The sequence below is a fragment of the Rhyacophila brunnea genome, unplaced genomic scaffold, assembly GCF_057557595.1.
Source record: "Rhyacophila brunnea isolate RB1 unplaced genomic scaffold, BYU_Rbru_1.0 scaffold_20, whole genome shotgun sequence".
Taxonomy (NCBI): Eukaryota; Metazoa; Arthropoda; class Insecta; order Trichoptera; family Rhyacophilidae; genus Rhyacophila; species Rhyacophila brunnea.
In genome coordinates, this window is record NW_028232860.1 from 471,989 (window position 1) to 498,452 (window position 26,464).

At 34.3% G+C, this 26,464-nt stretch overlaps 1 protein-coding gene across 10 annotated transcripts in view; it reads right to left on the reverse strand.

The window, feature by feature from the left end:
- Nucleotides 1-26,464, reverse strand: part of Atpalpha (sodium/potassium-transporting ATPase subunit alpha) — a 146,712-nt gene that overhangs the window by 16,656 nt on the left and 103,592 nt on the right. For 6 of the 10 annotated variants that reach the window (XM_085948410.1, XM_085948409.1, XM_085948408.1 and 3 more), the window contains exons 2-9: nucleotides 24,526-24,606; nucleotides 10,935-11,069; nucleotides 7,338-7,508; nucleotides 5,996-6,217; nucleotides 5,254-5,472; nucleotides 4,297-4,477; nucleotides 3,586-3,843; nucleotides 1,052-1,401 (exon numbers count right to left, since the gene is read on the reverse strand). In XM_085948410.1, coding sequence (XP_085804536.1) covers nucleotides 1,052-1,401; nucleotides 3,586-3,843; nucleotides 4,297-4,477; nucleotides 5,254-5,472; nucleotides 5,996-6,217; nucleotides 7,338-7,508; nucleotides 10,935-11,069; nucleotides 24,526-24,606 — 1,617 coding nt within the window. The remainder of the gene's footprint in view (nucleotides 1-1,051; nucleotides 1,402-3,585; nucleotides 3,844-4,296; nucleotides 4,478-5,253; nucleotides 5,473-5,995; nucleotides 6,218-7,337; nucleotides 7,509-10,934; nucleotides 11,070-24,525; nucleotides 24,607-26,464) is intronic. The other 4 variants (XM_085948414.1, XM_085948417.1, XM_085948416.1 and 1 more) reach the window with 1 other exon arrangement.

Below are 26,464 nucleotides of genomic sequence, written 5' to 3' on the forward strand. Positions count from 1 at the left end.
GAAATAGCGAAACAATAGTTTTATCTACTAGTATATTTATTTATTGTTTAGATCTCCAACAGTAAATAGGTTTTTTTTTTATTATGGTATCATTGCTACAAAACATTATCAGAAGGTAACCTCCATGTAACTTTGCAATTGTTCACAGTGACAAGATTTGTGTTAAATACGCACTCCGTATTAGTGTATTAGTAAATGCCAGGCGCCTGATTGGCTGATTTCATCAAATAATTCAAAATGATAAAAAAAAATCTATTCCAAATTTGCAAGGTTACGTGGAGGGTAATATACAGGATAAGAAATTTTCTTACTTCGTAAGGTAACTATGTTCTGTAATGGGTAATTACAGGTAATGCAATGAATTGAGGGGTTGACAATTAAAAGGGTACAAGTGACATAAATAAAGAATGCGTTGGGATCATTTGTCACATCACCACATTCCTCTTTTAGTGTGAAAAATATTCAACTGTGTAACAAACAGCTTTGCATGAAGGGTTATACATAATCATTTTATTCCTAATATTGGATTATATTCCATGAACTACTGCATATAACATATTTTTTATAATCTTCTTAGCAACGTATCAAACATGAATGACTTCTACCCCTTTTAACACAAATAAACATAAATAAATATGAATACTTTAGCATGGGAATGGTGTATTATTTGAGAACCAAACCTAATTTACAGAATGTTTGAAACAGTTATGTAGAATTTGGTTAGAAATCACACAAGGCAAGATTACCGTTCAGTGAATGATAAAGATAATTCTAGTTAAACAATCTCAGCGACAGGTTTGAGCTCAGCGTTTCATTTCTGTTTAAAGCAGTGACAGACAGGGAAAAGATAACGGCAACGTTTCAGAAAGAAAATATTTATCATCAAGTCAATTCATTCACCTTGATTACCTATGCACTTGAATCTCTTTAACTTCAATCTCCTCAATTGTCATACAGAAGACAAGTAAGTTTTGAGTACATGCCATTGTTTTTTATTGGTTCCAATAATAAAGAGTTGAAAAATGATAAATAAAAAACTTTGAAGTGTCACCTTTTCCTTTCCACCGATGAAGATGGTAGCACACTTCTCCAGGATCCTCTCGGGCGCTCCCTTCATGACCATGACGTGGCGGGGGTCGCTGGAGTCCTCTGTCTCGTGGATGGACACCTGATACTTGTTGGTGGAGTTGAAGGGGATCTCGCACACCTTCTTGTTCTTCTTGCGGATGGAGAGGACGTCTCCCAGAGCCAGTTCCATACACTTGAGTAGGGCGGCTTCTGATGCATCACCATTCACCTCCTTCTTCAGAATTGGCACTCCATCCTGGCCTCCCTTGAACTCGGCACGGTTGCACAGGGTAGCGATACGGGCCAGAGCTTTAAATCCAGGGCTGGTGCGATCTGAAAATATAAAATAAATCTATCATAATCTATCGACACTGCAAGCAATTTAATATTGACTACCTACAAACAGTGCAACACATATTATGAATAATTTTATTTGCTTAATTGGAATGCTGAATGTCGCCAGTAGTGAAGACTCTATCTATTTTTATTTATTATTCCACCCATAAATATTGAAAGTACAATGTAAGAAAGTAGCACAATCAAATTATTGAGCTGTAATCGTAGGTAACCAATATTAATTATAATATGTACATAGGTTATTAACCTTTCTAACGCGGCAACTGACTTTAGTCAGCCTATACGCGCGAGTCATCCGCGCGTCAGCTGACTAAAGTCATTTCGATTTTCGTTTGCCTAGTACTGCTTTCCGCCAGGCGCGAATAATTCGAATATTGATTTAATTTATTCAAAAATCATCCTTCTCTTGACATCTGTCAATGGATAGCCTAAACTTTTGTTCTATCTAATTTAAATAAATATTTTTCGGGAGCGTGTCTTGAATAAAAATATATCAGTCATCGGGCCAATTCAAATTTGCCGCGTATATAGTGTCTTATCGCTTCTTAGTGCATGTGCGCCGAAGACATTTGACTGACGTGTTTGTAACGATACGAGTTTGCGATATAATAAGTTATATTGTTTTTTAGTGATTGAAAAACTATTTGGTGCGTAAACTGTTAAATAGAATATTCGAAAGTTACATTGATCAAAGTGAATTTACAAAATATTTTTACAAAAGGAATGCTTTTGGAGATTGCATTCATTCGCCTATCCGCGAGTTTATAGTTTCGGAAAATAATTTGAACCAGGTGTCATTTAAATATACCTAGAAGTCCGCGATTTAATATGTCTCTTTGTTTATCATTGATTAACATTTTTAAATACTATTTTCTGGTTATAGTATTAGGTGAAACAGACAAAAATTATTTATTTACCCTAGTTATCAGCCATTTATAAAGAAAAGACACGAACACTCAGACGCCCGTTCCCGCATAAATGCGGAAATTGTCGTATTACGCAAACACCAGGTCCCGCGCTACTGAATTTTTATACACTGCGCGGCAAATCATCGTCTGCTGGTGTGAGACAGACACTTGAGAATTATTTTTTTCGTAATACTATTCAAAAGGGTTTGATTCATGACTACTATTTTTTTTATGTAGAATTCTTCTTATATTTATAGTCGAAAATAACTCAAGTTACTTACTATCACGTCATTATAATAAAATAAGAGATTACCTATTCTAGTACCAGGTTATTGAAGTAATATAATAAAAAAAAACAAATGAACTTGAAAATAAAATTGTGGTGACTATAAAGCATTTAGAAGTGCAAAAAGTGTTTGAAATTTAATATTTTACGAATTGTAATAGGTATTCGAAAAATAAACCATTTTGTTATATAAACTATGTGTCATTCGATTCCATTCAGTTCGGGGTCAATGGTAGGTACAAACCAGGCACTGGTGGTAAGTACATCACTCTCAAATAGCCAGTAGTTCTCAAGGATGATTTATTTATACTCGGCCTGCAGTGCTGCAATGTGTATGCGAGTTCAAACAAAAGTTACACAGTTTGAGATGTCCTGGATGCTATAAAAATGAGTTATTTATGACTGATATTTTTTCAACACACTCAACAAAAATGCTCATAAAAGTCATAAACCATATTATTATTCATTATGTGTATGACATATTTGTCGAAATGGTAGCCGGTAGACTATAAGAATACTGAACTGTTCTTACACTTGTTAATCTGTCATCGACGCATTAGTCCAGCACCATTTCGTAAGTGTCATGGCGCCGCTCGAGTAAGCTGGCATTTTTTCAATGAAGAAGTCTTGTTCGTGATTTCTTATCAGATTTAGGCGACGAATGTTTATTTTTAGAGTCACATAAAATATTAGGTTCTGTCATAATCATTTTTGAACTTGACTCCGATTTTTTACTACTCTATTTGTGTATGTTTGACTGACATTTATTACGATTTATTGATGCTTGAAATCACAACGCGCACTGTTGTACTAAGTCGGGATTCGTAACGCTTAGAAAGGGTTAATGTTGCAGTGTGGGGACATATCACAGGTTATTTTCTATACAAAATAATATTTAAAATCAAATGAATTAGCGTTAATCCGTTTGGAATCAAAATGATTGATAGGTGATAAATTAAATCTGACCGTATTGTACTCCAGATTGATCCTCAGTGGTATCAGCCTCAATGATCTGGTTGTCGAACCACATGTGAGCGACAGTCATCCTATTCTGGGTGAGGGTTCCAGTCTTGTCAGAGCAGATGGTGCTGGTGGATCCCAGAGTCTCTACAGCTTCCAGATTCTTGACCAGGCAGTTCTTGGAGGCCATTCGCTTGGCTGTTAGGGTGAGGCACACGGTTACGGTGGCCAGCAGACCTTCAGGTACGTTGGCGACAATGATTCCTGTAATTTAAAAATTTCATTTTAGTAACTCAATACACAAAAAATGGATAAATCTAAATATCCAATCAATAAGAGTCCAGTCCGCCTATAATACAATTTCAGATGATTCAATTGCTTCAAGTATGCTAAATTATTCTGGACATGTATGACATCAATAGTTTACTTTTCAAACCTGTGGTCTGGCAAAAATTACATTTTGTTTTATTCAATGAGTGTTTTGATTAGACACGGGACCCAATAGAATTGGCAATTAATAGTTAACTCAACAACTCGTAAAAAAGTCTTCACATAACCTACAGCTATACATTTTGTTCAGTAGCGCAAAAGTAGTATGTATGTTCATAATTAACTTTTTTTGTAAAGTTCTCCCACAACATTTTTATTGTTACAGTTTCTAAAAAGTAACTCGACTAAATTATTTGTGGATACATGAAGATTATAATGACAACTTACCAATAAGGAAGATAACGGCATCGAGCCAATGGTATCCGAGGATGAAGGCAATAACGAAGAAGGTGACTCCGAGGAAGACGGCCACACCAGTAATGAGTTGGATGAAATGGTGAATTTCCTTAGCGATGGGAGTCTCTCCAGTGTCCAATCCCGAAGCCAGACCAGCGATACGTCCCATTACCTACAAATATATATTACATAGTAAATATAGTTACAAGAAACCTAGGAAAATACTCAGATACAATCACAATCGGATGGATTTGGAAATATTCATTTCATTCATTCATTCACATGGCGGCAGTGTGTTAATGACAAAAAAAACACTAGTGAAAACAACATGGCACACAGCACATACAAAAACACACCAGTCAAGCTCAATGTGACAATATTTTTGTCGTATTATCGCTATTCAAACTGCATGTCTGGGAGATTTAATAATCGCCGGTCCCGTTCTTCATCAGCATTTATTTTGACTCTTTTGGATGGCCAATTTGGTAGCTGCTGTCTACCATACTTGACACAATATTCTTGCAAAGTGAGCCATGACTGTTAGGACTCAGCTGAGGATATAGTCGGGAGCAATATTCACGTCACCACATAATAAGTATATATTTACACATGAAACATGAAACTGCTTTGTATGAAAAAATATAACCATTTTTCTTATGTCAATATTGGAGTACAATTGTACATATTATTACTCAACTTAGTCAACATTCACATACATTAATTCAATCCTCAAAAACCCGTTATTAAATCTGTTCCATAAAATAGAGTATCTGAATCCACTTTTTATAATCATATCTAGTTGTGTTACACTTGCTATAGATACACTATTATATTTCTAAACCTTTCATTAAGTAATCCGTTTATCAGTTTTCTAGCATACATTACATCACTATGGATTTCACCTCTCATTAAAATAATATGAGTACAAAGAATTGTGCGGATAATTACAGTATGATCTCCGCAAGAGATGACGACACCCTTGGCGGTACCCTCAACAGCATTGGTGGAGAAGAAAGCGAGGTTCTTGGTTTCGAGGGGGTTCTCGTTGGTGAAGTCGGGTCCACGGGACTGGGGCTCCGACTCTCCCGTCAAGCTGGAGTTGTCTACCTTGAAGCCTCGGGTCTCGATGATACGGATATCAGCGGGGATACGATCACCAAACTTAACCTGGAAATCATATTCACAATTATGAAATTTTATGTTTTTAAAATGTAAAAATAAAATAACACCATCGAAAACAGAATTTATCTTATTACAATTTGATTGAAAGAAACGACAAAATCCTGAATTATTTGATGAAAATTAAAAACGACTCTTCATTCCTAGGTTGCCCGTTGTTGTTCTGAATTTGGCATGGAAGGAGCTTGCAAGTTTTAAAAACTGTTTTGAGGATTATAAGGTTAGAAGGAAGTAAGAAGACAATAATAATATTACTAAAAGGTGTTAAATTATTTGCTGGATCTGATTTTAGATAACCTCAATATTAATAGACACGAATGTCTAATACAGTGGTGCACAATCCGCAGGCATATCGACAAGTCGATAAACAAACACGTTGTGCATCACTGGTCTAATATAGTAATGTGATAAAAAGAACATCTTTCAAATGGTTTTTGACATGTTGAGAAAGATATATATAAATATCAAGATCCAAGAGATTATGAAGACAAAGAAAGGAAGACTAAATTACCTCTACAACGTCTCCCAGCACGAGGTCCTCAGCGCGCAGTGTCAGCTTCTCGCCCTCTCGGAGGACGGTGGCGAACTGGGGCACCATGTTCTTGAAGGACTCCATGATCTTGGAGCTTTTGCTTTCTTGGTAATATGAGAAGATACCCGTGACTATGACCACAGCGGCTAGCACAATACCTAGATACAAATTATCATCGGCGGGTTCTTCCACTGTACTCGCCTGAAACAAATCGACATACAAACGGTTAGCTTGGTGAAAGTTGTTTTATAATTTCATAAAATAGGGTTTGTTTAACTTGCTAGGTAGACTTTTCACAAAGTTCCAACTTAATAACATGTTTTTACTGAATTAATTGCTTCATATCTAAATATCATGTTGTGAATGTACTGAATTAATTTTTTTTTTAATGTAGGTCTATAATCCTATGTGGATCCGAGCAGAACTCACGAATAGGTAATAGGTGTAACAGATTTTTGTTTTATGAGAAACTGCAGTTTTGATACGGACAAAAAGAAATTAAGGATTCATAAACTTCATACGATCGAGACAAAGATGGAAATAATTAGGCATTCTGAAAGCGGCAAATCTTTTGCTTCAATTGGACATTCGTACAACTTAAGCCGGTCTACGATATATTCAATTTTGAAAAACAAGATTATGTATAATTAAGGAATATGAAGGAAATTGTGGAAATAGATCGTCAAAGACTGTTTCCAAAAGACACGGTATAGTGATGGACGAAATGGATAAATCTTTTGACATAATGGATAGATGATCAACATCGTTTTTCAATTATTCAAGCTAAGGTTCTTAGTTTGCATGAAGAATGGGAGACTCCGTTAAAAAAGATTTTAACATGGAATTTCAAGCAAGTCAAGGCTGATTCAACAAATTTAAACTGAAGTATTCTTCACATAATATTAAATTTACTGAAGAACCTGCCATTGCAGATAAAGATGCTCCCTGGATGTGAACCCACTACTTAAGCATTGAAATATGTGAGCTACCTTTTATGAGTATCATCATCATCAACTCTAATTTATTGAGATCACAAATTTAAAATTACACTGGTAGACTCACGAGCCGATGGTTTGCCCCGATCGTGAAATGTCATTTTGGATTGTTTGCTAGAGTGTGGCCAAAATAGAATTAGTCCTATTTTTCGCGCACAACTCCTGTCAATGATCAGCGAGAGTTGGGTTGACGATTACAGTACATTCTCAGTAACGCTCGAATCAACATTGATTGTAAACTGATGTATACATGAAACCACCGAGGCACGGTTCATTATATCCAGCAAAATAATACGGAAGTAAATAGTATGAATGGAGAGTCTTACCTGAATACCGTAGGCAATGAAACAGAGGATGGCACCTATCCAGAGCAGGAGGGCGAAGCCTCCAAAGAGGTTCTTGCAGAACTTGACCCACTCGGGGGTCTGTTTGGGGGGTGTGAGTGCGTTAGGTCCATCCCTCTCCAGGTTCTCTTTGGCTTTCGCGTGACTGAGCCCCTGAAAGTCACCATCAAAATAGGATTATTAATCAAAGAAAAAAACATGGGCGAGAAATACAATTGGATTTATAATAGTTGAGAATAGTTTATTTTTGTAATATTTTAATAGGCCTTCAAAAAACTTGTAAAACGAATCTGTTAATAATCCACTCTGTGGAGGCTCATATGCTCCAATTAGAATCAAACATACTTATTTACCTACCTATATTATGAAATCAGATATATTAAGACCGTTAAGTCGATTGATCAGTTATATCGACAGGATAGTTAGAATTTAAAATGAATTTAACAACACTTGAAGTTAACTGTATTTTATTAAGTTTGAGTGCATACAACTTTTAATAGGAAAAGGAGCGTAACCATTCCATATGACCAACGCTAGTGTTGCAGGTTATATAGCGCAAAAAAGTAATATGACATGCTATATATCATATTATGACATTATGTGTACAACATATGAGGATATATACGTATTAATAACAATATAATTAACGCTTAGAAAGAGCTGGAAACCTAGAGTAATTTAATAAAACTCAATGCTTGCGCTCGAAAAATAAATCATTACAATCGTTATTCCAGCACAAAAACGTCGACAAAAAAGTACATATTGGTTGTATATTTATATATCATTTTTTTTTACTATTGGACAAACTTAATAAATTTAATTACCATGTTCGCTTGAAGAGCACATGGGCCTCCACAAAGGCGGTTATAATAAAAGTTTTTTTTTACGATAAACGGTTGTCAGCCCCATTCACCCAACCCATTATTGAGTCTTCCTTGGGAACCATATACTCATTTAAAAAAACACATGATTTTTGCCACATGTGGGATTGGAACCCACATTTATTTCACAACATCGCACGACATAGTATAATAACAAACTATTAAATAAATTGACCACATGTTAAAAAAAATATCACTCAACCAAGAAGAATGAATGATAAAAAATCTTTATTACTTATTTATTATGATGAAACACTATAAAGTCAAAGGTTAAAAATACTTGAAATAAATTCTTCAAACTGATTATAAATTGTAATAAAAAAAAAAGCAGAATATTACCCAAGACATTGTCGCATCTATGCATTTATTAAAATGCAATTCACAAAGTGACAGTGGCAGTCAGAAATAAATAAATTAATATGCAAGAGATATTATGTTATTAAATTTATCATAGTCAAAGGTGGCAATGACCCTACCGTTGGGAGAGGTTAATATTGACCTAGATCTCCGATGGCCTTGGCGAATCGAGCGGTTTGCAAAATATACTGAACACATTCAGAGGCCACATGTAATATATGCTATTCCATACAGATATGCAAATTGGATTGATAAAGGAGATTAATAAACACATTGATATAATCTGTCAGTACAATCTCAAAGGGTCTAATGACACTAATGCATAGTAATACTTATTTTAATAAATGGTCCTATGCGTTAATCAGCTGATTTTCGGATATATAAGAAATATTGCATAACGACAAAGTTAAAACAAAACTAACAGCTGTTGTCGAATACTAATTAAGTAGGAATTGTGAACCTTGTAAATTTAATGGATTAATCGATGGAGGAGGGTTTGTGTATTTTAATGAACACGCAGAGCGTTAGCAATAGTAAATAAAAATTGTATTACCGTGCCTGAATTTTATTAAATTTAAGCACTGATAAAACAACCAATTAATTATTAATTTATGATTATTCAATTTATATTGTGCAAGTTACATACTCCCACCATTCTATGTCAATTAAATGGTAATTATGGAAAAACAAATTTAATAAATGGCAATAATAATTTTAATTGCAGAAAGTCATGTTCTCCAGTTATTATATCACAATAATCAATTCATTCCTCTCATATGACATAGTGTCACAGTCATGATACTGAAATTAATACATCATTGATTGCTTTAAACTTTAAAGGTAGCTCAGTATTTCTGCTGAGATAGAGCATACACCGATTGGAAATCAAGCAGGAAAGAGTTGCCGAAAGAAACTTGGACGCATCCCGGATTGCACCATTCTAGATTACAGTGATAGATTCATAATGCTGTCCAGTTATAACAAAAAGAATAGATTTTGAATCCTTCAATTCACCCTAATATTTTGAAATCGATCATGCCAATATAATATTAATTACTATTGCCAACATAGTATTAGATATCTACCTGAGTCATAACATGACCAGATCAAACTGCCAATATATATATTTATTGCATACTTGACAAATTCGATTGACACCAAATATAAAATCTTGTTACACAAAAATATATGCAAAATAAGCATCACTTTAGCTCAAAGTGCATTGACTTACAAATTAGGTGCTATGACTTCATTGTTTAATTCTGAGATCACAATAATAACATTAATTGAAATCCACTTAACATACAAAGAAAACATTAATTTTATTATGCTAATTAGACCTAATCCAACACCCAGACAAAATAGTAATAATTGGGTAGAGCATTTAAATGACAGTACTAATTTGACAGTAGGTGCATTTGACAACAGCCAGTAATGACACAATACTATTTCCCAGAAACTTCAATGACATCTGTGGTAGAACCAGGTCGATTTTCAGATATTGTTTGAAATGGAAAACTAAATAATAACAATATTATGTGTGATTGAATATTTGGTGATACCAATCATATAGAACAGTGGTGGCGAACCTATGGCGAGATGATTTTGCATGGCACGCGTTTGAAGAGAAAAAAATACATAATATAAAAATAAATGACAGATCGCATTCTATAAAAAAAATAGCGATTAAATACTCTCCAAGAATACACTTTACTTTTAATGTAAATATATAATTGCATAGGTCGGTCCTTAAACTTTATGTTTCACATATAATGTTATTGCACTAACCTCATTAGGAGGCGAGGAATGACGTGCTGCGCACCTTTAATTTTGATCGATTTATAATGATTGAGACCACTGTCGCGAGAGAATGCCTCATCTGATCGAAGCAATTCTGGTGTCAATTTGTGCGTAAATAACCAAACTAATTAATACATTAACTAACAATTTCATATCTACCCACAAAAATTGACTGCACCAAATAAGAAACAAAAACTTGGTGAAGCTGGTCATAGTAATTCTGGCAGACAGTTTCAAAATGTGGTGGACCGAAATGTACGGCATAATTGAAAAAAAGCGTATCTAGAACACATCATTTTTTTAATAGAATTTTTAAAATCTATTTTTTTCCCATAACTGCTTGGCACGTCAGACAGTTGAAAAATAATATTTGGGAAATTTTGGTACGTGTACGTAAAGTTCGCCAACCCTGATCTAGAATATATTATAAATTGGTGAACAAAAGCCTCCAGGGTCCCAAAAGATGCATATTACAAGGTAATGCAGAGTCAACGAGAATATGTTTTCTATAGATAATAGTAATGACAGACTGTGGACTTACATTTTCGGGGTGGGTCTGGAATCTCTGGTATAATTCTTCGGGTGAGATCTTGTGATAATCGATATCCAATTCTTGTTTGAGGTCATCTAAGTCATCTGCTTTACGGGCTTTCTTTGAGGGGGCCTTCCGCCTTGACTGCAAAATAAAACAACATAATGAGGACACGACAAATAAAAAATAAACGAAAATGTATCAAATGACTTTTTAGACTTGCACTGCTTCTGTGCCATAATACAATACTACTCAGAGATATGCCATCTGAATTAGAACCATAGACTATCAGGAATAATAAATTTATTATATAGCCACTAAATTATTGCTGACACAATATTACGAGGTTGTAGGAATATAACATTTTTCCTATTTCTTCGCTATACAATATAAATACTAATGCACTGTATCTTATTGGGTGCAAATAACTGTGGTTTAGTTATTACAAGTTATTACATTAAGTCTTATTACAAGAGTTTGAAACTTTATTTTCTCTTTGTAAACCGAGAAAGAAAATAAATAATTTGGATTAAACCAAATGAATCGTCCATAAATGATAGATTTCAATATAATGTACTTATGAAATATTTTATTCTCTGCTATACGCATCTATCCCCTTCATCACAGAATATTAAATCAGACCCCATCTCCCCTTGGGATTACAATTTGACCAAAGACCACAGATATAAAATCTAAACTAGTTTCATATCTATATCTTTTTCTTAATAACTCTCAAAGGATAAAATTAGAGTAATTTGCTAAAAAAGTAACATATAACCTTGAAATTGAAAGTCATATATGGTCAATTTCCCCTATTATTTTATTAAATACTATAATAACTAATTATGTATATTTTATCGAAAATTTGTATTATGAAGCTCAATACCCGACCCAATAGGAAATCCGGAAATTTATAGAATTTAATTCCACTAAGCTAGAGATAACTCAAAATGGTAATTAGATATGTACGAAATTTTGTTAGATAAGTATAATTATTTTGTTTTCGTGTCTGTAACAGGTATGTATGTATTTTGTAGGTCACATTTTGTTGGAAGCGATGATAAGATGACAAAAACAAAACATCTAAGATATTGCGAACACAAAACAGAGGCAATGATTGACTAACGATGTATGGATAGAAAATTAAAAAAATAACTATGTAGAATAGGTAATGAAAACTAACATCTAGTTTTAAAATAAATAATTCCATTTTGCATACCTTTCATTGCAGAAGACATCGAGGTTACTATTTTTATTCTTCAATAGTAATTATTTTTGACCAATTAAAAAACACAATTGATTAGAAAAAAATACATTATTTAATTGTATTAATAAAAAAGCATGTCAATTATTATAACAAATCATAAATAAGAGACGTAGTTCTTTCATTATTAAAATCAACAATAACTGTGTATTAGAATAATTTTATTATTATTGATAAAAAAAAAAAAAAAATACTGCCTAAAGAATCATTTTTGAATGAGATAATTTACTTCCCCCAACAGGTTCAACTGATAAATCGAAATTTAAATAAACTTCTGATATACCTATGTACTTTCTAGTACCTACTACTGTCGTACACATATTGTCATACCATAAGGAAAACTCTTTTGCGAACAGATCTTATGATAACCATATTGCATTAATTATTTTGATAGAATTCGAATTTGCATAATTCTTCAGAATTATTGAAACTAGAAAAAACAACAAATAAAACTAGTTTTAAACGAGACCTAGATGTATACATTATAAAATACATACAAAAACCAGATTCGATGCGATAGTTTCACGTAATTTGAAACTAGACAACAAAAAAAATATTTTTTGCCCGATTTCGGTTTAAAGGAGTTACGAAACTCTGCTCCAGTGCAATGAAAAAACCTTGGGGTAATTTCTTTAGCTAGAGAGTTATTCTCAGCAATCTACTGCCATACGGAAAGTTGACGTTTTGGAAGACGTCGGTTACCCCTAATGCCGGGACCACACTGGCAACAAGTTGCTGGCAACCTCATTAGATTTTACGATAATTATCGTAAAATTATTCCTTAAACAATTATAATAATTATCGTAAAATTTAATGAGGTTGCCAGCAACTTGTTGCCAGTGTGGACACGGCAGAAGGTTTAGCACGACAACATGAAATTAATATATGGACATATTCGTGTCATTAAGGGTCCATGTTTCTATGGCTACGCCATACGCGAACGCTTTACACTTAAACGGGAGTTCACTTGAAGATATACCCCGTTTGTATATGGATTTACTTTTGACAGTTAAGTATTATCGCAGCCATAACAAGAAAACGTATGGGTAAACATGTATTATCCGGGAGTTGCAAGCTTGCATGCATGAATCAAAAAAGTTTGGAAGCTTCTGAATTTTCATGAGACAATATGGATTTTTTCGATCTGCGCCTGCACAGTAGAACAATAGTGGCGAACCTGCCAGCAAAAAAATGAACTATACTCATTTTGAGGTTAACCGATTTTCACTAGCTATCTGTCAATACCATAAAATGATAAAACATCACGTCTCGCTTACTCTTGAAGAATGAGATTGGCGAGACAGTCAGCACTTTTACGTGTAAACAGCTTATTAACGAATACGCACTATTGCTGCCAGTAAATCCATGCACGTATACAGGTGCTAATACTATTCAGACGACCAAATGTACAAAATGTCAGTTTGGTTCTGCGAGCAATCTTGACAAACAACGAAGAGCAGAGAAACGTGGCATTTTGGAAATATCGTAGAAAGACCACAAAACACACAAATGTATTAGAGGGCAGACACAAGTACGGAATGGTGTGATAAACGTGGCAGTGGAATGAGCCATGTGGAGACCTTCATTCACTAGTGCTGAAGATGATTCGTGTCATACTTATGTAGAATGTAAATCCTGGGTCTCTTATAGACGAATTACCACGACAGTCATAATTCCAACAGTGTTGTGCATTACGTTAGCGGTTGGCCGATGCGATACATATACCATAATATGCAATCGCCCCCTTTTTCCTCTATATCACTTTGCCTCATCTCTCATTCGGCCAATCTATTTCTGCGGTCGGCTTATTTGCGTCAATGAAATACGTCACACGCGACACACTCAGGAAAATCCTTCGACCTCTCTCGGTGCGCGACACAATTCGTATTTCAGGCCGATTTCAAACCATTTGTGGGTTAGCTTATTCTTTCAAGCATTCCGTGAAACGTGCATAATGTTGGTACAGCAGTGGCCAAGGGTGGAGGTAGGCTGTTAAGTTTCGATATAAATAGTGCACACTAAACTTTCTCACTCATGTATTTGTTTTCATCTAACAAAGACTACAATCAATCAATCAGTCAATTAAATCCTGCCTAAACCAAATCATAATGCTTTTGGTATATTTTGCACGATACGACAAAATTATGGGCACTTTTTCATTCATACTTATTTGTTTTCGTTGGATTAAGAATACATATTACACGTATCATTGGTTCGTTTTTTTTTTAATTCATTAAGCCTTACCAAAACCAAACTATAATAGATAAAAATATTATTCTATCTACAAAATATCCAAAGTCATGTATGATTTAATTTCATAATTTTAGATATTTTATAGATAGACGAGTATTTTTTTACTATTATCTGTTATGGCTTGGTTTCACAGGGTTTAATTGAATTTTAAAAACTAACCAACATCACCATCGGTAAATTGTAGTATTATTTTAATGAAAACAAATACGTATGACGTATGACTGACAAAGTTTAATGTGCAGTATTGTGCACTATTTATTGCGGACACCTCCACCCTTCGCCACTGTGGTACATATACTAACATATTAAGATAACCAACATATTATGACTACAGTATGCCTTGCGAATCCGAGTGCCGGCCCGTGGTATGAATGGAAACTGGAGATTTTTGAAGGAATATACCTAACACTTGGCACATGAAATGTAGACTGCGAAGTGTATAGAATTCCGAATGAGTTACCAACAAGGCGATCTATATACGCATCAAGGACAAGAAAAGACTTGGACGGCCGAAAATCACGGATGGTCAGCCAGAGCAATTAGAAAACGTCGGATCTTCCACGATGAAAAAGTTTTAGAACACTCGCCAAGGGTTATTATGCCAGAAATGATAATTATGCTAAGGGTCTCTAGAGTATTATATGAAGAAATCACGTGGTGAACAAAGTACAGTGATAAATCTATCTTCCAACATAATAAAATAGAAATACGCCTCTCCAGTGGCGAAAGGTAAAGGTAGGTTGTTAATATCCAACATAAATGGTGCACATTAAACTTTGCCAGTCGTACTTATTTGTTTTCATTGAACTAAGAATACAAATTGCAAATGGTGAGGGTTAGTTTTTTTTTTGTTCAAAATTCATGTTTATGTCAAACCATAATAGATAAATATATACTTCTATCTATAAATATCCAAAATTATGGCATTAGCTGTCTATTATGGCTTGGTATATGAAAGGTTTAATTTGATTTAAAAAAAAAAACTGAACAACGCTATCCATAATTTGTAGTATTAGCTTAATGAAAACAAATATGTATGACTGACAAAGTTTAGTGTGCACTATTTATGTTGGATATTAACAACTTACGTCGACCTTTCGCCACTGTTTTCTACTATATATCTAAAGGGAAAATGAAGGTCAGACCTACACTGAGGCAGATGGACTATGTTCACAGAGATTGAGCTTCCTTGGGGCTCTAGACAGTGGAGGAGGCTTACAGCAAACAAATTGGAGTGGAGACGTTATATTCCAAATAATATGAATATGTCAATCTGGTGGGTTATATTCTTAAAATACAATTACATAATATCAATAAGATTAGGTACCTCCACCTGCGATTTGCATAATAAACGTGTATCTAAATAAAGTCGAAGGTACAATTCTTTGTACAAGACTTTGAAATTCCCATTTAGAATAGACGTTAAATAAATTTATACTAAGTTAAGCAGCATGTTGTATAATTCGAATGGCAACTAATAATTATTATAGTAATGATATAATAATTATAAAGCCAAAGATATTCTCGTTCATGCTTAAAAGAGCAAAATGACAGCTGGTTTGGCAGAGGCCTGCGAAAATTATTGGTCGGACCTAAATAGGGTTAGCAATGCCAGTTTTCCTTTTATACCGACGAACCGGTATTAAAAAAAATTAATACAAGTACCTACGCTATGTTGTAATAATCATAAAGACATATGTAATATCCTAAATAAAGCATTTCCTTACACTGCCAAGTTTGATTTAATTCAGCAGTTATCTTTGTAAATAAATAATTAACAGGTCAATATCTATTGTAACGTTATCCAGTTTTAAAATAGGTACCTTTATATCTAGGTACCAATAATTAAAAACCCTTTAGATGCCATGATGTTTTTCAAATCCGAACGAATCTATCTTCAGACACAATATAATAAATTATGCATACGATTTCTAAATACTATTAATTTATGAATAATCGAATTTCTTATAACTCTCATTTAGATATAATTATTGACATTCTTCTTATATTTCCCGAAGTACATAGGTATTATTAGGGAATATAAATGGTGAATAATTAGTTATTTAATTAATAATTTTAAATGGTGAATAAAAAAAAATATTGCATCTGGTAAGTTTCTGTCTTCAATAAACAATAATTGTCAGTTAATAGAGTAAAGAATATATTTTTCAGAATATCAGTTGAGATTGTCTTGTTAAGCCGACGAAACCGGTCCTGATCGTTATTAAATTATGTGTCACATATACCTAAGTATTACATATTGCGTAAAATATTTTGAAGTGCCTCGTAATAGTATATAATTTTCCATGGTTTAAAGTTCCTGTAAAATCACAAGTATATAAACGTATCGTGACCTCGGCGTGAATCGAGCCTGTAATCCCCGATTAAAAATCTCGTGCCTTACGCACTGGACTACGAGTGACTATAAAAATCGCTTAATATAAATTATTTCAGTCTGATATATTCAAGTGGCATTTTGGTATGAAAAAAACCAGTTCCTAGTGGTCTGTTTATACTCCATCTCTATACAAAGAAAAGAATCTCATTACGCTTTGGTTTTATTATTCATAGAAACCGAAAGGGTAGGTAGCTATTAAAAAAATAATCACGATTTCAAAAGTGGCATAAAACCGTGTTTTCGGTGTTAATGCAAAAAAACCGGAAACCGTTTATGCAGCCCCCTGGCCACGAGTCGCCCTCGGGACAAGTTTAGATGTGTGACATAGCATAAGCGGGCAAACGTGACACAATTTCCGACGGCGCATTTTTTGCTTTTTATAATGCCGGCTAAATTATTTTTACATTTTCATCTTTGGCGTAGGCGGAAACGCTTTTTTTATTACCCGGTGAGAGAGAAAAAACTCTCACAGTAGTGAGTAGATCAGACGGAGAGTGTTTTTTTTCTTTCAGAAGACATAGTAAATACAATAAATAATACAAATCGAGCGAGTTGTATGACCGGCTTGGTTTATTTACACAACTGCATGTCACGAAAACATGGTCACATGAAAAGTAGTGAATATATTTACAGGAACTTGAATAACATTTCTGGGGGACTTAGCTATGCACTCTGTTTTAATACTAATATTACAGGTGTAATACGGACATTTTTGAATTCAAGAATGTAAGTAGTATCTATTTTTAGTACGGTTGAATTTGTAACGATAGAAAAAAATATATTCTTTACGTTATAAATTAATTGATTGTACCTAAATAAAATATAAAAATGCAGTATATTTTGATGCTAACATTGACACCTCGTAGGTACCTGACATTTAATATTTTTGACAGGGGGAGTTAAAATGTTATAAAAAAACTATTGAATGTAATGAAATAAAAACAAAAATACGCATAGTGCAAAAATAGTTTAGTTTATTTTTAACGTACATGTATTATTGTTTTAAGTAATTTCATTACGAGATTTTTAATAATACTTTAAGTTTTAATCCCCCCTATCGAAAATATTGAATGTCTGATACGAGGTGTCAGTATTCGAAAATCGCATTGATGTTTTGCTTACACACCGACGCATTGGTATTTTCGATACTACGTGATTTTTAACATTTTGTAAAGCTAAATTCGAGACACTTTATTACTGTGGCTTTATGCACTTTACAACTGTAAAGCTTACTACAAATGAATGAAGCTTGTTCAGCCAATAATCTTACTAGTCTTACTTATAACACAAGGGTTTATCTGATTTTTTTTTAAATTTAAGTAAAAGTAAAAGCTTTCTTCCGAAAATTCTAATATATTATTCATTTCAGACTCTATCGATATTGTAGGATTATCTCTATTGATACTGGATGTCAAAGTATTGGGGTTGTGTCAAGGTCCAATATAGTCTGCCTTGGGTTGTGTATTATTTTTAATTTGTGGAAAACTAGAAAAAAATAAACTTTTTCCCATGTCAATTAATTTGTTTTACATGCTACAGGTACTAGTATACATCTCCTGTACTCGTGTGGTAAATCCAAGCTAGCTCGGAGGCTTATGGAGTTAGAGAACGGAAGAATAATATGACAGTGGGTTGATAAATTAATGTCAATTGATTTATTTTATCAGGCCACGCTGCCCCTGTCGATAATTTGGTGATAAATCCAAGCCAGCTTGAAGGCTTGCAGTGTTAGCAAATAATATAGGGAGTCTATAATATTACACTAACTTAAGCAGTAGATGGGAGCAGGCCGATAACAAGAAGGTGTTTCCACAGAATAAAAATACATAATTGAGCAAACGCGAGAGAGTCAGTTTCCCATTTCGCGTGAACCACAGGCCAGCAGTAGGTATAATTTGTGTAGCCGCAGGAAGCGGGCCACTTAGATAACCAGCTAATAGCGGCCGCCAAGGATTTAAGGATGACGCTAATCATGAACGCCGGTCGCATTACGTCGTATTCTTCACATTGCCACCGCAGCGGCGCGAGAGGACAATAATCGGCGGTGAATTTGAAAATTGTCCGCGCGAAACTGTGTCAAGTGTCCGTAACACTAAACTTAATTCCACGCGGACCGGAGGATGTGGGACGGGGCGGACATAGCCGCGGTCGGCGAGCGACGTTTTTTCTTTGCGATTTCCATATCTAATTTAATTATTTTACCCTACATCTATACTAGGGGTGGTTTTGTTCGGTTCAAGCTTTCACTTTCCAACTCCGGTTGATCACTTTATCTAGTAATTAAGCTAACGAAGACGTGGTATTCCCGCACCCCGTTTTCATTCTGGTCTGAGGCGCTTCGTCGGTGTTTGATCGTCCATATATCGTCGGTGTTTTGTAAAAAGGGCGAATTAACCAAAATGCTACTTTACAGGAGGAGGGTTTTTAATTTTTTACATATATTTGTTTTTTACCTGTAGATGATTATAAATATCTAACAAGTTTATAATAAAGCTTAGAAAGAATACTGTCATTTTAATATGTATTATTATATAATATTTTAAAAGGCCTAATATGTTACATTTGCTTTTTATTTCGTAATTTTAATTAATTTAATTTTAGTCGATTATCGTTTTTAAGTACTTTCCTGTGGAGATAAAAATTCGCCGTTTTTACACAACAAAGCTAGTGGGGTACATATTGTATTTTCATTAAAATCTCGATTTCGCCAAAATGGTTGAATCGCCCTTTTTACAAAACACCGACGATATCATCATATGACCAGCTCATAGCGTGTCTTGATAAATCTGACGACGTCAGACTCATCAACAATGTTATAGTTTATATTTAATAGAAATAGTTTTTTTCAATTCCAGCTCTATGAATATCTGCCATCAAGTTGAATTCAAACTTCATCAATTTTCCGAGTCGTTAGCCTTAATTAATGATGTAACCCATATTTTAAATTAAAGAAATATCAGATAATACTGACATAACTTAATGAATACAAAAAGTTTCTAAATTAACAGATTACAGACAAAACATAAAACATTACTAAACGTTAACGCTTAAGCGTCGGTCTATGGCGTCGTGGGACCCAGGTTCGAACCTGGGTCTGGCAAGTACACATATTGTTTTTCAATTTGTTGAGTCAGAGTATAGACCTAACAGGTTGAGCAAGTGGCTGACATCCATTTCTCGTAAAAACAAAATCTGTTAATACAAACGTCTACTCTGTGGAGGCCCATATGATCTTATTAGGATCGGACATGGTTGGAAGAAACGTTCATAGGCTCGCATGAGAGTTTTCGTTATTACTACAATCTTTTAGAGTTTCTTTACCTCTTTAAACGGTATCTACAAAGTAAACGCCAGTACAAATAATTAATTAATTCCCTAATATTTGAAAGGACGATGAATCATAGCTATGAAGATATTATTTTGAATTTTCACAAAAAAATCTTATGTTTACACTAACCATAAGCGAATTCCCGGAGTATGTTCCAATTTCCCATACTTCCAAGTTTTTCCATTGCCAGTAAAATTAATTTACCAAAGCGATGTGATAAAAAACTATGACACGAATAAAAAACAAACTTCAAATTTACAAATGGAGTTTTACAGAGAAGAAATTCACTTCAATTTTCTTTCTCCACGTCGGGACCGAAAAAGGGTCTGACAGACATTCAGAAAAGGGTCAAAACGATGCCGTAGCTTTTACTTTAACGTCAGAAATTAGACGTTTACAACAAAGAAGAGAAAAGTACTAAATAAAGTCCACCTGTGACTGAAGAATTGTTATTACCGGCTTTGTTTATGTTTGCAGTCCACGCATGCCATTTGGTTCGAGCATATTTACCGTAACATAAAAACATATTTGCTAAAAGCTCGCTTCTAAATTGTGAAACATAACCTATGTATTCCTACTTGAACGGCAACATAATGACTCAAGTGCATTTTTGTTTTTGTAGATATTCTGTATTATATTGAATTTTGTATAGCGGTGTAAAATAGCATCGGAAATTAAAAACCCGTGTGAAATAAATGCCTCTGATTACAAAGTGTCTTGAATTATTATTGAAGTACCAACATGAGTACCGAATGTGACAGAACTATTTAATTAATATTATTTAGATTTACTCAGGTAATGATACTAACTATTAATTGAAAATGTATCCATAGCCAAATTTATACATATATTAATTAGCATTCTGAGTGGTATTAAAATATTGTATTTAATTGGCTTTAAAAAATTGCTAAATGATTGTTTGTACGAAATATCGTATCAACCAAGAATTGACAAGTATGTATATAAATATAAATATGAGGCCCGATGGCAGTAGTGTAGTGAAACAGTAGTTCTGTATAGGAGAAGCGAGACTATCACATAAACATCCAGACTTTTGAGAAAAGCACATTTTTTTGTAACCTCACCGGGTCGAACCCAAAGCCCCCGGGTGAGAGTATAGCGCCTTACGCACTGCACTACGAGGGGCGAGGAACACATCGTTAAGTGATTACTTAAAATGTATTGACTGGCCATCGTGGACAATCTGATTTGACTAGGTTAGTTGACAGTTGTTTAGTGTCACAAAGTTATAAACCAGTCAACACAACGGTCAGTTAGCGAAAGAAATAAAATGGATCCGTTTAGATTATTAGAGAAAGCAATATTTGGGAGGGGGTGAAATATAGAATGGGTAAGTGATTTGTAGGATTCAAATTAATATAATTAATTGGAATTTATCGATGTTTAGTCAGCTTTACAGAGTTTTACACTACCGTGTGATTATTTACTATAATAACGTGTATGTACATTAATCAAGGCGTACTAGAAGGAATGACAAATGACTACTATGTATATTATACATAATAGAGATCTGAAGGTCAAGCTGTCAACGAGGCCAGGGAAACTTTGAATAGAGACAAAAAAGTGTGTAAGTTTCTTACTAAAGTAAGCCTTGCCTGTGTGCAACTGGAACACGTGGAAAGTATCACACGGGGCAGCCGAGGAAAAGTTTGCTAATCCCTGCGGCGCTTTGTCACGGCAGAGAATCTGCGACGTGGGCGGCGGTACGCGATGGAGGACGAGGGGAGAAGGAAGAGGACGAAAGCTGACAAATTTATGACATCGGAATAAATCCTTATACCCTTGAAGCGGCTGCGAGCGATTACCGCCGCTAAACGGTGGATCACTCGCGCTACGTGGAACTGTGTCACGGCGATCTGACGCCGCGGCACGTGTGCTGGCTATGTGTGATCCGTTACCAACGAAAAGTGTCGCCAGGACCCAGGACCTACTCAATCACTCAAATTATTTTTATAAATCCTGTATGTGATTTGTAAAAATAAGTCTGTTCGATAATGTTTATCGCATCACTTCTGTGGAACGTAACCATTATCAGTTAACAATACGGCATGTACTCATTAATGTAAACGGTGATTTTAATCGCGTGTCCGGAAGTACGTATGCAGTTACAGTTACGCCGTATCACACTTCACCGAGAAATGTTGTATCCAACTCTTGGGTATTTCCCCACTTTGGGTCGTATAGTAATGACATACAATTATGCATGTCTAAATAAAACACGTTTCTTGTCGGTTTACACTTTACAGGAAACCAACAAACAAATTTTAAAAATAGCCGATATACTGGATTATTTGTTAGGTTTTCATTCTTGAATTCATGAATTTTGCCAAAATCAGCTATGAAAATTGAATAAATGTTCATATTATTGAATCTAATAAAATTGGAGACCGTATAGTATACGCCATACGGTCATCTCTTTCCGATAGAAAGCTCACGGTCTCGGCGATCTGTGCCACGGTGAAATGTTTTACGTACAATTTGCACGTAACCTTTTAATCGAGCGCAGAAAGGCTGCATACTTTGGCACATATTTTCCGAAATTAATTCAAACCCACACCCACATGTTTGGGACGGGAACTTCTCCAAAGTGAGATCTGTAATAAAGCTCAATACCCATTGCTTTAAATGATTGAATTGGAAAAGTAAATAATAAACATATGTATGCCTGTGCCTCATTTACTGAGAAATGAAAATTTTACCTCTAATGTACCCCACATACCTACATATATTGTGAAGACACATTTGCACGGAAAACAAAATTCGTATATACATACTGACATTGAACCTACGTATAAAACTATTATTTTAACGGTGTCACGTTTTTTGTGAGATGAGATGAACGTTGACAGGCAAAGCAACTCTTGTCAGCCTTCAAACTCCACAAGAAAAATCCTCGTTTACGCTCCATACTGACAATATATTCTCAAGACTCAAGAGCTATGTATTCATCAGGAACAGAAAAGTTGATTTCCGATTTAAGGGATTCAAGACACCCGACATTATTCTTGAAAGAGATTAAATATTGTATAAGAGATTTTATCCATCTCATATTTGCCGGTACGGTATTATGTTTCTCCAGCATTATGTTAGAGAAGATTGGTCGCAATTCGGAGATTGACTATATCCTCGTTTAGTCTTTTCAACAGAAAAAAACAAGGTGGTTGAATGGTGACAAAAAAAAATACAGCTCTAGGTCAGACACCCGCTACGTCTTGGACGTAACGAAAGACGTCTTTGTTACATTAATAATCAATATTGGGAAGAATTCGTACAGAAAATAAAAATGACAAAGTGTGTATATACAAATATTGCGTAGATTGGAAATATTCGTCTATAATTGAAAAACAGATCTGTAAAAAAAATAGTCCCCATTGACTAAGCGAAAACATGACCTATTCTCATCAAAAATATTTAGTCGATTAATTCGAAATGAACTACAGTTGAACCTTCTACCTTACGTTTGACACGAGTAAAAAAATCCTGAAGAGCGAAGACAAGTTGAATATAAAAACAAAATGCACACATAAAATAAATTGACAAACATAATATGAAACAAAAATAATTATCCCGTTTCCAAGGGAACAGATTCGTCTACGTCAGATGGTCGCGTTGCGAACGGGCGCCGTCACATTTCGCACATAGGACGAAGATTTTTTTCGATAATCTGTTTGGCATCGACCACAATCGAGCATCTGAGAAAACTTCCCGCTGCCTTGGAAACGAGAGAGCATATTATCGACGTTGGAATTTTCAAACATTATCAGGGACAAACTGGCAATAGCCATGAGGATAAAAGTGAAAACTCCACTGTGTTAATAGCATAGCAGTTTCAACCAATTTAATGTAACAAATACCAACTGACATACTGGTATATTTTATCATTTTTTAAGCAATTATAGTGCCGAGGCTGAGAGTAATAAGCAATGTATATTATGTCATATAGATAGTTTAAATGGTAATAATAAATAACACTCTAGTTCAAAAATCTGTATATCGGTACTATTGAAATCACCAGCGTCGATAATATGTATAAAAACAAAACAAGGTAACACATTTGAGAAGCACGTTGAGTTTCTAACAATCAAATAATCAAAATGTCATCAGCTGATGAAGACTTTACGTTATTTTTTAATTGTAATTAAATGCCAATAAGAACTGACAGAATTGAATTGATAGTCTATTATGGATATTATAGTTCCCAGTTAGTTAAACATCTAAAGGTAAAGTATTAAAAAAAAAAAAAAGGTGAAAGGTTACAGTTAACAGTTTGATTTCACTCAGATGCTTCTCAATAGGGTTACCACATAACGAAAAACATAAAACAAAAAGCAAAAACCTTGTACTGTCCGTCGGCGGTTTTGTTGTCGTCCTTTAGTGCCGGGATCGTAGCGACCCGGTAGGAATCCGAGCGTCCGTGCTGTAAACACAATGCGCACAAAAACACTACAAACTGAAGCATGCCTGCGCCCTAGGGGCTGTGGGAAACATGGCGGAAAGGGATGAAAACTACACTGTGTTGATGGAGCGATGTAAAATGACCAGTTACAAAAAAGGCATTACAAAACAATCGAATAACTTAGTAATTCCTGGAGACAAACGTTTATTTGCTGACAACCCCTGAAGGAAAGCTATATTTTCCAGAAAAAAATCAAATTACAGGGTTAATAATGATTTGATCGATTTAGATAATCATTTCCACACGCAAACATAATATTTATTTGAATTAATATTAGAGACAGATAAGCCGCAAAACGAGGTTGAAACTACTTCTGCCGGCAGATTGTCATTTTAATGGCAGTCTCTTGCGACCAAACGGTCGTTTTTCCCGGTCAGTACTAATCTGGTATGTCTCAACCCTTAGATTATCCACATAATAAGGGCAGTTATGTAGAAATATCATCAATGATATATAGATATGTAATATTGTCAGCTAATCTGACAAAACCAATCATGATCATTTTTAAATAAGTAATCAAAGTAATGACACTTCTTAAAATTGTGTAGAAATTAAAAAAAAAACGCTTACAATGATTCTCTATTCGGTTGATTAAAAAAATGCATTTGTAACTTAAAAATATATGAGACAAATGAATACTAATTACAGATTTTTAAATGGCAATGAACTACGTCAAAAAAGTCACTACCCCGATGTTTTTGTGCATACATCTACACAACTACATTTAACCCAAAAATAGTATAAAATTCCCATTACAATCACAGTGAAGTCTTGAAGGTTCAGTGCAGGAATGATAGAAGTGCAAATTAAGGGTTCAGATGCATGTCAGACTATTAAAAAAATATAAAACATTCGGCGGGAAGCGAGAGTCAAGTGCCAAAAATCGTTAGACCAAAAAAATATTGGCAAAGAATCGCCACGAGGTCTGTGCGATTTTTTTAATGCATTAAAATTGCAAATCACATAACATTGCAATTGCTGTAGGCGGTGGAAACGGGATTTCTTGGCACTAGCAACACTTTCCGCTGAACACTTAGATGAGATTGTCCATTCAGATTGAGAATTACTTTTGATGTAATAATAATTATAGTCAGTGTAGTGAATAAAATTATATATTAGTAGCTTTTAGTATTTTTTCTCCAGTAAATACCTAGGTACGGGTTACTACCTACTATAAGAATAATGCACATATTTCACTGAAACGTTTGAGCATTTCCATAACGATATTATGAAAAAAACTGACTTTAATTGGTGTATTGTTCTTGTATGTAACTAGAACTTAATTATAATGACGATATAACACATAACAAAGTAAAACCAATTAGGTTTTTAAAACCGATTTGTCTTTCAAAGGCTAGTTTAACAGTTTACGTAAATAATTCTCAAAATCTGAATGGATACAAAACAGAAAAATGTAGTAGTATTAATCAATAATTCATGAGATAAACAAAACACAAATCACAAGAGATTTGACATAATATAAAAGACTCAAGCAAATTGTTATTTTTATTAAACATACGAGTAACATCAGTTTAGAACAAACAACATAAAAATTGATTTTATACTGAACAAGACAAAATGATGTTATATAATATGGTATGTTATGTCGGACTATGCTTTGAGTAGTGTCATATAATATCTCTAATGATAAATAATAATGAATTTCAATGAAGTGGATATAATTTAAAAAAACTATGTAAGTATAAAAAAAATGTAGGCAAATGTAAATTTTTGATTAAAGCCAATCAATATCTAGTAAAAATGCATTAAATCAGCCCTGTAAAAAAAACATATAGCAGTCATAACATTGCATGTAAAA